Source organism: Ovis canadensis, chromosome 1 (genome assembly GCF_042477335.2).
Source record: "Ovis canadensis isolate MfBH-ARS-UI-01 breed Bighorn chromosome 1, ARS-UI_OviCan_v2, whole genome shotgun sequence".
In the NCBI taxonomy this organism is placed as follows: Eukaryota; Metazoa; Chordata; class Mammalia; order Artiodactyla; family Bovidae; genus Ovis; species Ovis canadensis.
Window position 1 is genome coordinate 191,975,102 of NC_091245.1, and position 15,528 is coordinate 191,990,629.

A 15,528-nucleotide genomic window follows, 5' to 3' on the forward strand; every position below is an offset into this window, starting at 1 on the left:
AAGGAATCCTGAAATTACTACATCTTAACTCAAAAGAGAAGGAAATGGCAACCCACTCCAGTGTTCTTGCCTGGAGAATCCCAGGGACAGGGGAGCCTGGTGGGCTGCCGTCTATGGGGTTGCACAGAGTTGGACACGACTGAAGTGACTTAGCAGCAGCAGCAACTCAAAAGAGCTGTTTTGTTTCTAGCCTCTTTCCCTTACGGTGTCCCTGAATCTGATTCCAGCCATACCCATCCCTCCCTACCATTTCAATCTCACAAAAAATGCCTCATGCAAAGACACTCACCCTTTTAAGGAAGTTTCACTCAAAACTAAGAGAGGAGAGAGAGATTTTCTCTTTTACTTAAATCTGCTCCTGGGCTTCCTTGGCCCTCAGACATATGGCCAGGCACTTGTTTTCATGGCTGTTTAATGGTTTGTAAAGCAATTGCTGGAGGAAACATTGCTACAGCAAGCCAGGCGAGAGAGAGAGTGAGGGATTCACGGGCCAGTGTTATCTTTGCTGAGCACCAGGGCTCGTCCAGCTTCTTTCCTCTCTCTGCCCGACAGAGACAGATGGCTTCCACATGGTCTGACCTACTGTTTGGCCAGACCTGACCAGATAGTCATCCATCAGCTGCCCTGTTAGGCCCCCTAGAGGGCACCCTGTGGCTTGAGGGAGGCAGAAGTTAGAGATTTCATTTACAGCTTACCACATCTCATAGCTATTGCAGTAGAGTTTCAAGCATGGAGAGTTCTTACTCCAGATGTAAGTAACTATCCGATGCCCATATGTTCTGAGGTGGGATCAGCAGGTTTACATGGTAACGTTCAAGTAATTAATCATAAGCTGATGCTTTAACAGTTTCAGGACCCAAAGTGGGTTTGGTACTTGCAAAGATGTAAGCAGTACATATGGTATTATTAATTGGGAAAAAGGAGGTGATGTTCAGCTTTTTCCATTGCCTTGGCACAATCTCTATTTTCTTACTAATTCTGAATGTTACTCATGAAGTCTCTGAAAGCTGCCTGGGAAGATCTCCAAATACATCTCCTCGTGGCTCTCTTAAGAGTATTGTGAAAAAAACAAAAACAATCCTTTGAATGATCTCTAGGGCAAGAGAAAAGGGTAGTATAAGTAAAGGGGTTGTGCAGACTAGGACTTAGAGGACCTGGATCTAGTCCCAATTTGCCTCTCTTTTTGTGACTTTGAACATACTATGTAATTGATTTTACAAATTTTTAAGCACCTACTAGGCGGATTCAAGAAATGTCTGGGTCTTATTATTTTTTTCTAACTATAAAAGGAGATTGTTTATGAACTTAGCTTCTAAAATTTTTTAAATAAAGTGTTTTTATATTCTTTTCCTTCTTAAAGTATAATTTGGTCACTAAAACTTGCCTATTGCTTGTAAATAAATTATACTTTACTTGCCAAAAAAATGCTTTACCAAAGTAAAAAGTTTTGAGGACATTTGAATAATTAGAGCTGTCATGTAATGAAACTTGATCAAATCTATTAAAAGTAAAGATACATTAAAATAATTTCCAAAACTAAATAATATTTAAAATACCAAATGCATTAAAATTAAAAATGCACTGCAGCCCTCAGCATTATTTTTAGAGGGGATCAAAAAGCACTGAACTTTTTGTTCAGTGATACCGAACTAGACACAACCTTTGTGTCTCAGGAAAAAGAATGAGCTTGATAAAAGTAGAAGGTGGAATATAAATTCCCCCTTAGCTCCATCACTCATAGACATTTGATGCTTTGAATATTAGCTTCACTGGGGCGGGAAAGGACTAGGGTATAAAATAATATATATTTCCTCTATATAGCTTTAAGAATATTTTCCCCCAATTACTGTATATATATTTATATATATATATACTCAAAATTACTTAAAAATTTTTTTCTCTATACACAGGAGAAATAAGATCAGAAAAAGACCCTAAAGAAAAGTTTCTCCCCACCCACCGTGAATATCTGGTACAAAATAGCATTCAGTAACCTTGGGTATGCTTCTCTGGTTTGCATAACATTTTTATCAGCTGAGGTTTATATATTTTGTATTTCACATTCTGATTTAGCATTCGGTTTGCATTTGACCTGAATGATTTTGCCCAGTACCCTGGCTCTTGACTGGTTGTTTGCCTGACCTCCCTCCTTGGACTTTTGGATTTGAAGAGGCAAGATCTGCAGGGCTTGTCTAGAGGACTGAGCCCCTTTCAGGAAAGTGGCCCCTCTGTGGTAGTTCGCCTCACCTTCTGTGATGACCTGTCAGTTCACAACTTCCATTTTCACTATGGTAATTTAAAAGCTGCAGTCCCATTGAACAGAATGAATTGAAAACCTTGCGCCCAGGACTATTCCTTGCAGAGATGAGAGTTCAGTAAATCCCCTCTGCCATTCTGGAGGTGATGATGAGAAATGCGCCTCTGGACAACAAAGTGACAGGCTCCCTTGCCTGGGCTGGGGAAGAGGCTTTGGCCACCTTTTGCAGTATGCTCATTGATAAGGAGATGGATCTATCCCCTTGTATGAACATAGGACACTCCCACTTCTGGGCACTCTGGATGTGGCTCATACATATCAACAAAGTGGAGACACCTTAAGAAAGCTATCCCAAAGATAAGAACCTTTATTTTTCCAGCTTAAGGTTGAAAGGGCATGACCCGCAGAATCAGTCATTGGCCAATTCTGATTTCTCCAATCTTTCTGAGTCAAAGAAAGGCTTATGAATAATTCAGGGCCACAGACCCTTGAATCCTAGGGGAAAGGCTTCTGCCAACACTGGAAGTGTGGTTTTCAGGGCAGTGGCCTGACAGACAGTGAGGGAAGTTTTGCCCTCGCGGGCTCTTGTGCAAGGAACTGTTCCTCAGGAATAGTAGGGGACTTTGTGGCAAACTCTGTGAAATACAGTGGGACTCTGGCCTCTTATTGGAATATTTGTCTCTAGTTGGAATCATTGATAGATTTTTCTTTTGTCTTACTTTTTACTAATACTTTGATTTGAGTTGCACTGAATTTGGAGAGGAGAGTTAACCCCAAACTGCTGCACTTGGATGTGGGAAGAGATACGATATTCTTTGAGTTATCAGTTATATGCCAGGCACAGACTGACTGGATGCTTTATGTTATCTCATATAGCCCACAGCAGGGAGATTATGATTCAGGGTGGGGACCTATGACCACAGGAATATAAAATTTACTCCTGATTTTAGGAGTAAATGAATGGAATTCAAATAATCTACGAATTCAGAAACAATATGTTCTTATAATCAGCCCCTGACACAGACCCCAGGGTTACCAAAATGATAGCTTGCATCAAATGACTATTTTTAAAAGAACCAGTATTTCTTTCAGAGTATACCACATAAGAGACTACATTTAAAGAGAAAATTTAGCTGGGTTTTTATGTGGACAGTTATCATTATCTTGCAAGCAACTTTGCATGTTTTGTAGCCAGTCAGAGGAGCCAGGGGCCAGGTTCAAAGTGAGAGCCTTTGGCAGGGCTGAAAACTTTGATCAAGATTCTGCCACATAGAAATTTCAGCAGAATGACTCTGTTTCATCGATTTAAGTTCATCACAGCAGGAGACAAGACCTCAGGAGAAGAGTCCAGTCGTCCATCCTCTGATCTTCAGTTAATGACTACAGGAATGACATGAGAAAACACAATTTTATAGGCAACAAAAGTGGGGGCAAGGTGTAAATATAGAGGATTTCAAGTTAGCAAGATTTTGCTGAATTTAGTTATTTTTTTCTGTTTGTGACCGAAACGATCAGAGGAATGCCTCTGAAGGGAGATGGCAGGGGGTGAGTGAGGCAGCAGGCCAGGCTGCTGGTGGGTTGCATTCTGCAGGGTAGATCGTGCTTAAACCTTGGACAGTGCGATATGTTTATAATGATAATAGTAATAGCAGCACTTGGTGGGGGCTGGTAAATTGATAAGGCAGTGTTGCGATAAGGGTTTAAGAGGATACTCAGCCAGAATTATTAGTCCTATTGTTAAATTTCTGGTCAGAGAATATGGTTAGTCTTGGTAGCTCAGCTTGGGTGAAGAGGCTGCTCTTTGGTCACCCAGCTCCAGGCGTGGATCTCACACGATAGAGCAGAGAGCAGAGCTGGGCTGAGGGGCTGAGGCATGCACACAGCCGAGGCTGAGCTGCACTGCTCTTCTTGGGAGATGAGACAGAAGAAGATTGTGACCTCCTAGGTTCTCTCTACTTTCAATCTGGACACTCTCCTTGAATCAGGGAATACCTCGAGGCCTGGCTATATAGCACCAACACTGCTTACTCAGAAAGGGAATGTCAGATCTTCAGTTCATAGTACAGATGAGGAAGCTGGGGCACAGAGGAGGCACATGACACCTTAAGTGAATGCCAGGACTGGACCAGAACTCACATCTAACTCCTGGCTTCTGGCCTAACAACTTTGGTGCCTTTGACCGATGGTCAGTTCTGCAGCTGGAAGGACATTGAAGGCTGACAGGGAAGAACAGCAGAGCCATGCAGACAGAGAGAGTGGAGGAGGCAGCTGGTAGGAAATGGAAAGGCCATAAAGAGTCAAAATACCCATTCTTGCTGGCCATTTCCCCAAGACAAGTGTGAGTCCCAGATGTTCTTTAACAGAGGCATAAACAGTAACACAGAAAAACTACACAGAAGGGTTGACCAAAGGCCATGACATTTGTGCCTAATGACTAAGCACCCTGTTTATTTGGATTCTTAACCTTACGTTGTCCTTTTAAGTGATGGGAGACCTCCTCCATTCCTCTCTGGTCATTTGGTTTATGACTCCAGTTTAAAATCTATCTGCCTACTTGTCTCAGGTTCTAGGCTCCAGGGAGATGAAGATGATGAGCTTGGGCCACGTGATTTGCCTGCAGTGTTTTGCTGTTCTGCACAGGGGCTATAGAGAAGAACAATGAGCAAATTCATGAGTCAACATTATATTTATCCTTCTATTGTGAGAAATGCTGCCTCTACTTGTGTGAAACATAATCATTTGTTAGCTTAAGTAAGACATTTCCCTGCCCACTGATAAGGAAACAAAAAGGCATTTACTGTGCTAGTCTCTAGAATGTGAAATGCAAGCTATGGTCTTTTCTGTTTGTTAGTCTTCAGCTTTCATTTATGATCACAGGCTTAAAGGTTGAAGGGGGCCTTGGAGGACCGCCAGCTTCACCACCCCATTCTGTGCAGGAAGCCCCTTCCTAACATCCTTGCTGGTGGTTCAGACCCTTTCTCTCTGCATCCCCACTGTGAGTTGCTGCTACCTCTGTCTCAACACTTACTTCATTTTGCTTTAAATTACAGTTATTTGAGGACTTTTTCTTAAGTCTCAGCTGTGAGCCCCTGAGGACAGAAATCCTGTCTCATTCCTCTTTGATATCCCACAGCCCCCAACCCAGAGCCTGGCCCACTCTCCATAAACATTTGAATGAGAGACAGTGTTAACAGCCTCCAGTGGTAGCCACAGTTCGACATCTCTAATAGCTAGAAAGTTCCTCCTGAAAGTGAGCAGGAACATGTCTCCCCGTCCCTGTGGGGAGAGAACATAAAACAGGCAGTGACGACAAAGGGCCAGACACTCACACAGTACAAACAAGAGAGCCTGTGGACTGGCGATGCCCTGCTCTTCATTGCTGTTCTTGCTTCCTGTCTGGCCAGAGGGCGAGGAGGTCTTTCCCAGGAGAGGAAAACCCAACGAAACTAGATAGGTCTGGATGAATGTATGAGGGTGGGGAGGGTTTGCAGGACTTGAACCTAGTTTGGAAGGAGAACTTTATTAGACTCTGTCAATGTCCCACTCATATCCCTCAGTCCGCCCCAAGGGACATCTGGTTCCCATATACAATGACAGCTTCCCACGTTTCTCTGCCAGTGGCACTCTCTGGCCTGGGGAGTGTGCTAGGCTTGTGTATAGGCCAGGCTGGAAATGCCAGGGAGTAACTCCAGGAGGAACTTCAACCATGAGTGATGGTACTTGCTGCATAAATACTCCAGATCCCTCATCTCCCCTTGTGATGTTTGGAAGCATGTTCTATACAGTCTCTTAAAGGTTTCAGGAAGGAGGACCCCCAAATGCTCACAGCAGTAACCCATTAATGAACACATCCTGTCTTCATTTGCCACCCTTCCCTCTGACTTGCCCACTCCCTCGTTGTGCTTCCTGGAATCAGTTCAATTCAGTTCAGTCACTCAGTCAAGTCCAACTCTTTGCGACCCCATGAATCGCAGCACGCCAGGCCTCCGTGTCCATCACCAACTCCTGGAGTTCACTCAAACTCACATCGACCATCGAGTCAGTGATGCCATCCAGCCATCTCATCCTCTGTCGTCCCCTTCTCCTCCTGCCCCCAATCCCTCCCAGCATCAGAGTCTTTTCCAGTGAGTCAACTCTTCACATGAGGTGGCCAAAGTACTGGAGTTTCAGTTTTAACATCAGTCCTTCCGAAGAACACCCAGGGCTGATCTCCTTCAGAATGGACTGGTTGGATCTCCTTGAAGTCCAAGGGACTCTCAAGAGTCTTCTCCAACACCACAGTTCAAAAGCACCAATTCTACGGCACTCAGCTTTCTTCACAGTCCAACTCTCACATCCATACATGACCACTGGAAAAACCATAGCCTTGACTAGACGGACCTTTGTTGGCAAAGTAATGTCTCTGCTTTTGAATATGCTGTCTAAGTTGGCCATAACTTTTCTTCCAAGGAGTAAGTGTCTTTTAAATTCATGGCTGCAGTCACCATCTGCAGTGATTTTGGAGCCCAAAAATATAAAGTCTGACACTGTTTCCACTTTTTCTCCATCTATTCTCCATGAAGTGATGGGACCAGATGCCATGATCTTCGTTTTCTGAATGTTGAGCTTTAAGCCAACTTTTTCACTCTCCACTTTCACTTTCATCAAGAGGCTTTTTAGTTCCTCTCCACTTTCTGCCATAAGGTTGCTGTCATCTGCATATATGAGGTGATTGATATTTCTCCTGGAAATCTTGATTCCAGCTTGTGCTTCTTCCAGCCCAGCATTTCTCATGATGTACTCTGCATATAAGTTAAATAAGCAGGGTGACAATATACAGCCTTGATGTACTCCTTTTCCTATTTGGAACCAGTCTGTTGTTCCATGTCCAGTTCTAACTGTTGCTTCCTGACCTGCATATAGCTTTCTCAAAAGACAGGTCAGGTAGTCTGATATTCCCATCTCTTGAAGAATTTCCACAGTTTATTGTGATCCACACAGTCAAAGGCTTTGGCATAGTCAATAAAGCAGAAATAGAGGTTTTTCTGGAACTCTCTTGCTTTTTCCATGATGCAGCAGATGTTGGCAATTTGATCTCTGGTTCCTCTGCCTTTTCTAAAATCAGCTTGAACATCTGGAAGTTCACGGTTCACATATTGCTGAAGCCTGGCTTGGAGAATTTTAAGCATTACTTTACTAGTGTGTGAGATGAGTGCAATTGTGTGGTAGTTTGAGCATTCTTTGGCATTGCCTTTCTTTGGGATTAGAATGAAAACTGACCTTTTCCAGTCCTTTTCCAGTGTCCACTGCTAAGTTTTCCAAATTTGCTGGCATATTGAGTGCAGCACTTTCACAGCATCATCTTTCAGGACTTGAAATAGCTCAACTGGAATGCCATCACCTCCACTAGCTTTGTCCGTAGTGATGCTTTCTAAGGCCCACTTGACTTCACATTCCAGGATGTCTGGCTCTAGGTGAGTGATCACACCATCGTGATTATATGGGTCGTGAAGATCTTTTTTGTACAGTTCTTCTGTGTATTCTTGCCACCTCTTCTTAATATCTTCTGCTTCTGTTAAGTCCATACCATTTCTGTCCTTTATTGAGCCCATCTTTGCATGAAATGTTCCCTTGGTGTCTAATTTTCTTGAAGAGATCTCTAGTCTTTCCCATTCTGTTGTTTTCCTCTATTTCTTTGCATTGATTGCTGAAGAAGGCTTGCTTATCTCTTCTTGCTATTCTTTCAAACTCTGCATTCAGATGCTTATATCTTTCCTTTTCTCCTTTGCTTTTTGCTTCTCTTCTTTTCACAGCTATTTGTAAGGCCTCCCCAGACAGCCATTTTGCTTTTTTTGCATTTCTTTTCCATGAGGATGGTCTTGATCCCTGTCTCCTGTCATGAACCTCAGTCCATAGTTCATCAGGCACTCAATCTATCAGATCTAGTCCCTTAAATCTATTTCTCACTTCCACTGTATAATCATAAGGGATTTGATTTAGGTCATACCTGAATGGTCTAGCGGTTTTCCCCACTGTCTTCAATTTAAGTCTGAATTTGGCAATAAGGTATTCATGATCTGAGCCACAGTCAGCTCCCGGTCTTGTTTTTGTTGACTGTATAGAGCTTCTCCATCTTTGTCTGCAAAGAATATAATCAATCTGATTTCGGTGTTGACCATCTGGTGATGCCCATGTGTAGAGTCTTCTCTTGTGTTGTTGGAAGAGGGTGTTTGCTATGACCAGTGCATATTCTTGGCAAAACTCTATTAGTCTTTGCCCTGTTTCATTCTGTATTCCAAGGCCAAATTTACCTGTTATTCCAGGCGTTTCTTGACTTCCTACTTTTGCATTCCAGTCCCCTATAATGAAAAGGACATCTTTTTTGGATGTTAGTTCTAAAAGGTCTTGTAGGTCTTCATAGAACTGTTCAACTTCAGCTTCTTGAGTGTTACTGGTTGAGGCATAGACTTGGATTGCTGTGATATTGAATGGTTTGCCTTGGAAACGAACAGAGATCATTCAGTCGTTTTTGAGATTGCATCCAAGTACTGCATTTTGAATTCTTTTGTTGACCATGATGGCTACTCCATTTCTTCTGAGGGATTCCTGCCCGCAGTAGTAGATATAATGGTCATCTGAGTTAAATTCACCCATTCCAGTCCATTTTAGTTCGCTGATTCCTAGAATGTCGATGTTCACCCTTGCCATCTCTTGTTTGACCACTTCCAATTTGCCTTGATTCATGGACCTGACATTCCAGGTTCCTATGCAATATTGCTCTTTACAGCATTGGACCTTTCTTCTATCACCAGTCACATCCACAGCTGGGTATTGTTTTTGCTTTGGCTCCATCCCTTCATTCTTTCTGGAGTTATTTCTTCACTGATCTCCAGTAGCATATTGGGCACCTACTGACCTGGGGAGTTCCTCTTTCAGTATCCTATTATTGTGCCTTTTGATACTGTTCATGGGGTTCTCAAGGCAAGAATACTGAAGTGGTTTGCCATTCCCTTCTCCAGTGGACCACATTGTGTCAGACCTCTTCACCATGACCCGCCCGTCTTGGGTGGCCTCAAGGGCATGGCTTAGTTTCATTGAGTTAGACAAGGCTGTGGTCCTAGTGTGATTAGATTGACTAGTTTTCTGTGAGTATGGTTTCAGTGTGTCTGCCCTCTGATGCCCTCTTGCAACACCTACCGTCTTACTTGGGTTTCTCTTACCTTGGATGTGGGGTATCTCTTCACGGCTGCTCCTGCAAAGCCCAGCCACTGCTCCTTACCTTGGACAAGGGGTATCTCCTCACCGCCACCCCTCCTGACCTTGAACGTGGAATAGATCCTCTAGGCCCTCCTGGAGGTATGATTCCTGGAATCATACCTGTATAAACAATCTGCCCCAAATCCTTGTTTCACCCAACGTCTGCTTTGGGTGAAACCATAGCAGGAAATTTGGGGGAAATTCAGATCCTTAGAAGACAGAACTATTAAACTAAGTGTATGTCCGTCTTCCCCATTTCTTTCCTTCTAATTCAGAGTTGGTCTTTCTTGTCAGTTCTATAAATAGAGTTTAATTTTAAGAAGAATCTTTGTCCTAACTCAGAAAACAGGACCGATAATGATTCCTAAATCTTTGAAGGATATTTATTTCAAATAATAATGGGTAATAATATTTTAGTTCTATTAAGGAAACATGCTACATCAGAAAGGTCTCAGGCCAGTCTAAAGAAAGAAATCACGCATAGACATCAGGATGGATTTGTGCTTAAGTTCTTCACTTAACCCTTTAAACCTTCACAGAGACCTTTTAAATGAAGAGTGACTTTATAAACCTGTCTCAGATTTGGGACAGAATGCTTGAGGTCAGGGACAATGAAGATGAATGGGGATCATGAAGGAAGAGGGAAAAGAAAATAAAGAACCTTCATTAAACTTACCCGCTATTAATGAACTACTGCTGAGCAAATAGAGCCAAGAGAAAATGCCGTTGCCAAAGAATATTTATTATCATATGAGAAGATTTGTAACAAAGAAGAAAGGTATGCCAGCAACCTGCCACCCTAGTCCTTCTTCAGACAGACATTGTGTGAGTCAGAAAAGCTCCTTGCAGGTGCCACAATATTGCTTGATTATTTTGACACCTCAGACAATTAATAGGAGATAGCAGTTAAAACTAACCATGCTCACTACTGTCTTTGTTTCTATGGGTTTTCTGTTGTCTTGTTTCTTCCCAGAGAGTTTTCTGCTGGCCTAATAAGGAATGACACACATGGTCATGAATTTTTAATTGGCAATCAAAGATGGGAATAAATGTAAACAAAACACAGGGTGAGAGGAGTCAGCAGGGCCTGGAGAACCTCACAGATGCTTTTTTGAGGTCAGGTGGGGAGATGTTCCTAAATCATACAGGGATAAGAAAGGGCTCCATGGGTCTTATTTTTAGTGTGGATATTGTGGCTTCATGTGCTGTCTTTCCTGGAGGAGGGCATGACAACCTCCTCCAGTATTCTTGCCTGGAGAATCCCCACAGACAGAGGAGCCTGGCAGGGTACAGTTCATGGGGTTGCAAAGTCAGACACGACTGAGCAACTAAGCACAGCACATGCTATCTTTATTTATTCACCTGCTTCCTTGGTGGGGGTAGGAACGGGGGACAGTAAAGTCTTCACTTGGTGGTAGGAAGATGTGTGGTTATCCTGTGACCTGTGTACTTTGCTCTCTGGGCATTGCTGCCCTATTGTAGTAATGCCCTGGGTACAGCCCTCTCCTGAGTTGAGAGAGGTGCCTATTCCTCCTCTTGCTTTTCGCTTTGGTCTGAGCCATTGCTTCTAGTGAGAAACTTTTGGAAATACCATGTTGTCCCCATGGCATGACCTCATAAGGTGCTTGTGAGTATTATTAAGGTCGTCCATGTAAAGTGACTGCATTCATGGGTATTAATGTGCCATGTGCCGCTTTAAGTCCCTTCAGTCATGTCCAACTCTTTGCAACCCTATGGACTATAGCCTGCCAGGCTCCTCTGTCCATGGGATTCTCCAGGCAAGAATACTGGAGTAGGTAGCCATTCCCTTCTCAGAGGATCTCCCCAACCTAGGGATCAAACCTGGGTCTTCTGCATTACAGGCAGATTCTTTAGTGTCTGAACCACAGAAACTGTGTTGGTCCCCAGAATGGAAAAGCTCAGTTTCTGTACCTGCCATCTACTGAGATTTTAATATGTAAACAAAGGCCTCCTTTGGGCCCAAAATGGGTATGCTAATATGGCTGATGGAGCCTCTCTCAAACTTTTCAGTTTGGGTAGCCTCCTTCACTATGTACTTCCCCACCCCAGAGTGCTCTGTGGGCGCCCTTTCAGCCTGCCCCACTAAGCACCACTCTCCCTTGCTTCCCAGAATGCCTATGTCAACATCAACCGCATCATGTCTGTGGCTTCCCGCCTCTCAGAGGCTGGCCACTATGCTTCACAGCAAATCAAGCAGATCTCCACGCAGCTAGACCAGGAGTGGAAGAGTTTCGCAGCTGCCCTGGATGAACGCAGCACCATCCTCGCCATGTCTGCTGTGTTCCATCAGAAGGCTGAGCAGGTGAGGCCAGGGGAACTGCTGGAGCTGCTGTTGGTAGGGAGGGGCAGAGACAGGGCAGGCTGGGAGGGACATACACTGTGGTGTAGAGAGCCCCTCCTCTCTTTTTGAAACACTGAAGACCTTGTTTGGTAGTTGTGAGAAAACCCATGTTCTACCACGGTCATGGCCCCTGTGTACACAGAGAGACATTGATAACTCTTAGTGGCTTTGCTTACATTCAGACAGGAAGGAACCCAGAGCCTGTTTCCATTCTGCTCACTAGTTTATTGGTGGGTGTGTGTTGACTGCTTAGTTTGCATTCCATGAACATAGACCAAGGAGTGAAACTAAACTGATCATTGAGTTTCATCAGGGAAAAACTAATTTTACATGAAGCATTTGCTGTGGATAATAATAATACAGTGGACAGAAATAATTATTATTTGTTGCCATTTACTTACTGGCATTGGCCAGTGACATTATTAACCCATTTTATGGAGAGGAGCAGGGAAGCTCAGAGAGATTAAGTGACCTGCCTAAGATCTAGTGGTGTGTAGGAGCTGACTCTAACCAGCTTAGGAAGAGCCAATGGCTAAATTTTCACAAATTTAAAAAATGAACTGGTTGTTAAACATAGCCATTACTTCAAACTGTATAAGTTTAAATATATCATATTAAAAACAAAGGTAATTAGTACTCAAAATTCATCATTTTCAATTATTTCAATAGGTCTTATTATTTTCTATGTTCTTGAGATTATTTCTAATATTTATGTCTATGGTGGAAAAAGTATACAATTGTGTGCTGCTGATCACCTCCTAGCTCCACATTTGGTGATGTCACACTGGTAGCCTGAAATAGACCACGATAGACGTTTTACACCATGGAAATCATCAAGTGTTACAAACCAGTGCTTGATCTGTTGTTTTATTGTTTGTATAGAATCTTTAAAAAAAATGAGAGAAAAAATATTTTAAAATTTAGATTTAGTGTAAAAATGTGCCCTGTGTAGAGCTGTTATGCTGTGAATAGAACACAAAATTAAGGAAATATTCTTCTGATATTCAAAAATATAATTTCATTCAGCAAAAAAGCCACTTAAAATCACTGATGAATGAGTAACATTCTGACATAAGTCTCCAGGTGTTTTTCACTTTTGTCTTATACCTTAACAGAAGTTGAAATACCAACCAGCTTTTGTGCTGTAACTATATAAGTTTGTCATTTACAAATAGAAGCATCTGTGAGAATTAATTTGTTACATGGAATTTATCATAAGCATTCTATATGCTTCTAAATTTACAGTTTCTTCATAAATTATGCATGTGCTATACATCTTTTATAGCAGTAAAATTTATAACATACTGTTGTATACACACATATATATATCCTGGTTATTAAAAGTTTATTAATACACCATTGTGAAAATCAATCTATAGGTGTCTGGGATCAAGTGTGTCTAACATTAAAGAAAACCTCTAAGTTTCTTTCTTTGTATGACATTTGGTTAGCTCATAGGTAATATAGAGTCAGACACAAGGTCATTCCTTAAATCTCTTCCTCTGTTACCCATCTAATATGGAAGTCAGCATGGAATAATTGAAAGAGTCTAGGTTTTGATGCCAGACATATGTAAGTTCTGATCATTAACTCTTAGGCAAGTCACCTCAACATTCTGAGCTTGTTTGCTCATCTCTAATGTGGGGATGATCATAAATCTCACAGCACTGTTATAAGAATTAGAAATGGAACATTAGGTGCTTAGTGTGTTTCTTAAATGGTAAACATTACTACTGTGGCTTTATGTTCAACATACTATCCTGGTATGTTTATATTTCCTCCACCCTGTGTCTGATTCTATCTGAGCCTTTCCCAGAGACTGAAATTCTGTGTTATAAGTTAAGAGCAGCCCTACACATTGAGAGGAATCTAGCCTTTTATAGTAGCAAATATTCACAACTAATCTCCTATTCTCTCTTCAACCCTATTACTTCAAACTTTGTTCAGGATTTCTCCAGATTGGCAATGGAGATTCAATGCCTCCCTCTCTGTCTCTCTTTCTCTCCTTGAGATGACCATTGTGTGGGGTCTGATATAGGACTCTGGTTAGATTATTACCAAGAAATCCGAAAGGCCTTGAAGAGGTCCTACCCCCATGACTGACATATAACTGTCAAGTTACTTTCGGGTTCCTTGGTAAAATGGTTGTTGATGGAGCAAAGCAGCTTCTGAGATATTAGAAAACACATACAGACTGATACTGGGTGATACGCAGCACTCTTCCAGAATTGTTAGGAGGTGGCTTAATGCAATATAAACATGCAGAATGAAAAATCAGCTGCCACAGCCAACTGGCCAAGGACTGAAAGCTGACGTAATACCAAGAGGAGGACTCAAGCGGTTGTAGAAGCACACACCCGAATTGAAAGTAACTGGAGAAATCAGCTTTTATTTGCTGCTTCCTGACTTGGATTATTTGGATGAGAAGAAATTTTATTTGTATCCTTTTTTTTTTAATGCAGTTTCTCAAGATCACCAGTCCTTCAGGGAGACTCATAAACCATGCTTCTTTTTAGCTGGAAAACATACACACGTGCACACACCAAACAGTGGATTCAAGGCTATTTTTTCAATGCATTTATTTAGGCAGCTCTTTATTGTCCTCAGATGGGCTGTTCTAGGCAATGAGATAAAAAGGTATTTAGGCAATTAATTTAAATGGAGCTGTGCACTCAGGCAAGAAGAATCACAGACAGAACCATTCCAGACTATTGGGTGAAGAATTATCTGCATTTTAGAGGTGTATTTTCCACCCAATAAATCTGAGTGATTTCAGTTAGCTTACCCTGTGTGCATGGAGACCCATAGTCTTCCACAGTTGTTAATTTTAACTTTTAAATAATTTGATTTCTGTCAAGATCTATATCTATATATCACATCCCCGGAGTCACTCTAGACACAGTGCAGTCTGTCCTTAATCTCCCCTCCCTCTGCCAGCCCCTTGGGTTTTCTGACCCAACGACAGGAATCTTATTGAGTGTTAATCTCCATCCTCTGTAGGAATGGTCTCTCCAAGTTCCCTGGGGTGCCGGATGGGCCTTTATGAGGCGTTCTTTGCTCCTCTTCACAGCTAGATATCCACATTGTAGAGCACGTATGTGTAAATATCCCATTTTGTTATATGTTGACTCTCATGTGTGAGCATGCACAGGATAAACATCTCTCATGTACACATATAATTTAGTGAGGTGTTTCACACATGTATTTTATAGTGGATATAGCCCACTGAACATGAAGACAGCTTCCATCCCCAGCAGTTTCATAGTAGTCATCTTTCTTTGTGTAAACTACACTTTCTAAATAGGTATTGGGGCTGACTTCTTTCCTGAGGTTGGTGTTTATAGAATTAAAGAAAAAACTCCACCTTCTGCAGTGGTCTCTGAAAGCTTCCAGAGGTCCAAATGCTTCTTAAAGGTATCTGTCCGTGCCTGTCACTGCCCGCCCCCAGTGCTCCCACACTGACCTAGCTGGTATCTCCTTCCAGTTCTTGTCGGGAGTGGATGCCTGGTGCAAGATGTGCAGTGAAGGTGGCCTGCCATCTGAGATGCAGGACCTGGAGCTGGCGATCCACCACCACCAGTCTTTGTATGAGCAGGTGACCCAGGCCTACACAGAGGTGAGAACCAAGCAGGACACCTACGGGTCCTGGCTGTGTATGGGCGTGGGTGGCAAG

General features: G+C 42.5%; 1 protein-coding gene across 10 annotated transcripts in view; it reads left to right on the forward strand.

The window, feature by feature from the left end:
* KALRN (kalirin RhoGEF kinase) overlaps positions 1 to 15,528 on the forward strand; it is a 695,559-nt gene that overhangs the window by 291,895 nt on the left and 388,136 nt on the right. For all 10 annotated transcript variants that reach the window (XM_069555992.1, XM_069555980.1, XM_069556000.1 and 7 more), the window contains exons 7-8: positions 11,625 to 11,816; positions 15,340 to 15,471. In XM_069555992.1, coding sequence (XP_069412093.1) covers positions 11,625 to 11,816; positions 15,340 to 15,471 — 324 coding nt within the window. The remainder of the gene's footprint in view (positions 1 to 11,624; positions 11,817 to 15,339; positions 15,472 to 15,528) is intronic.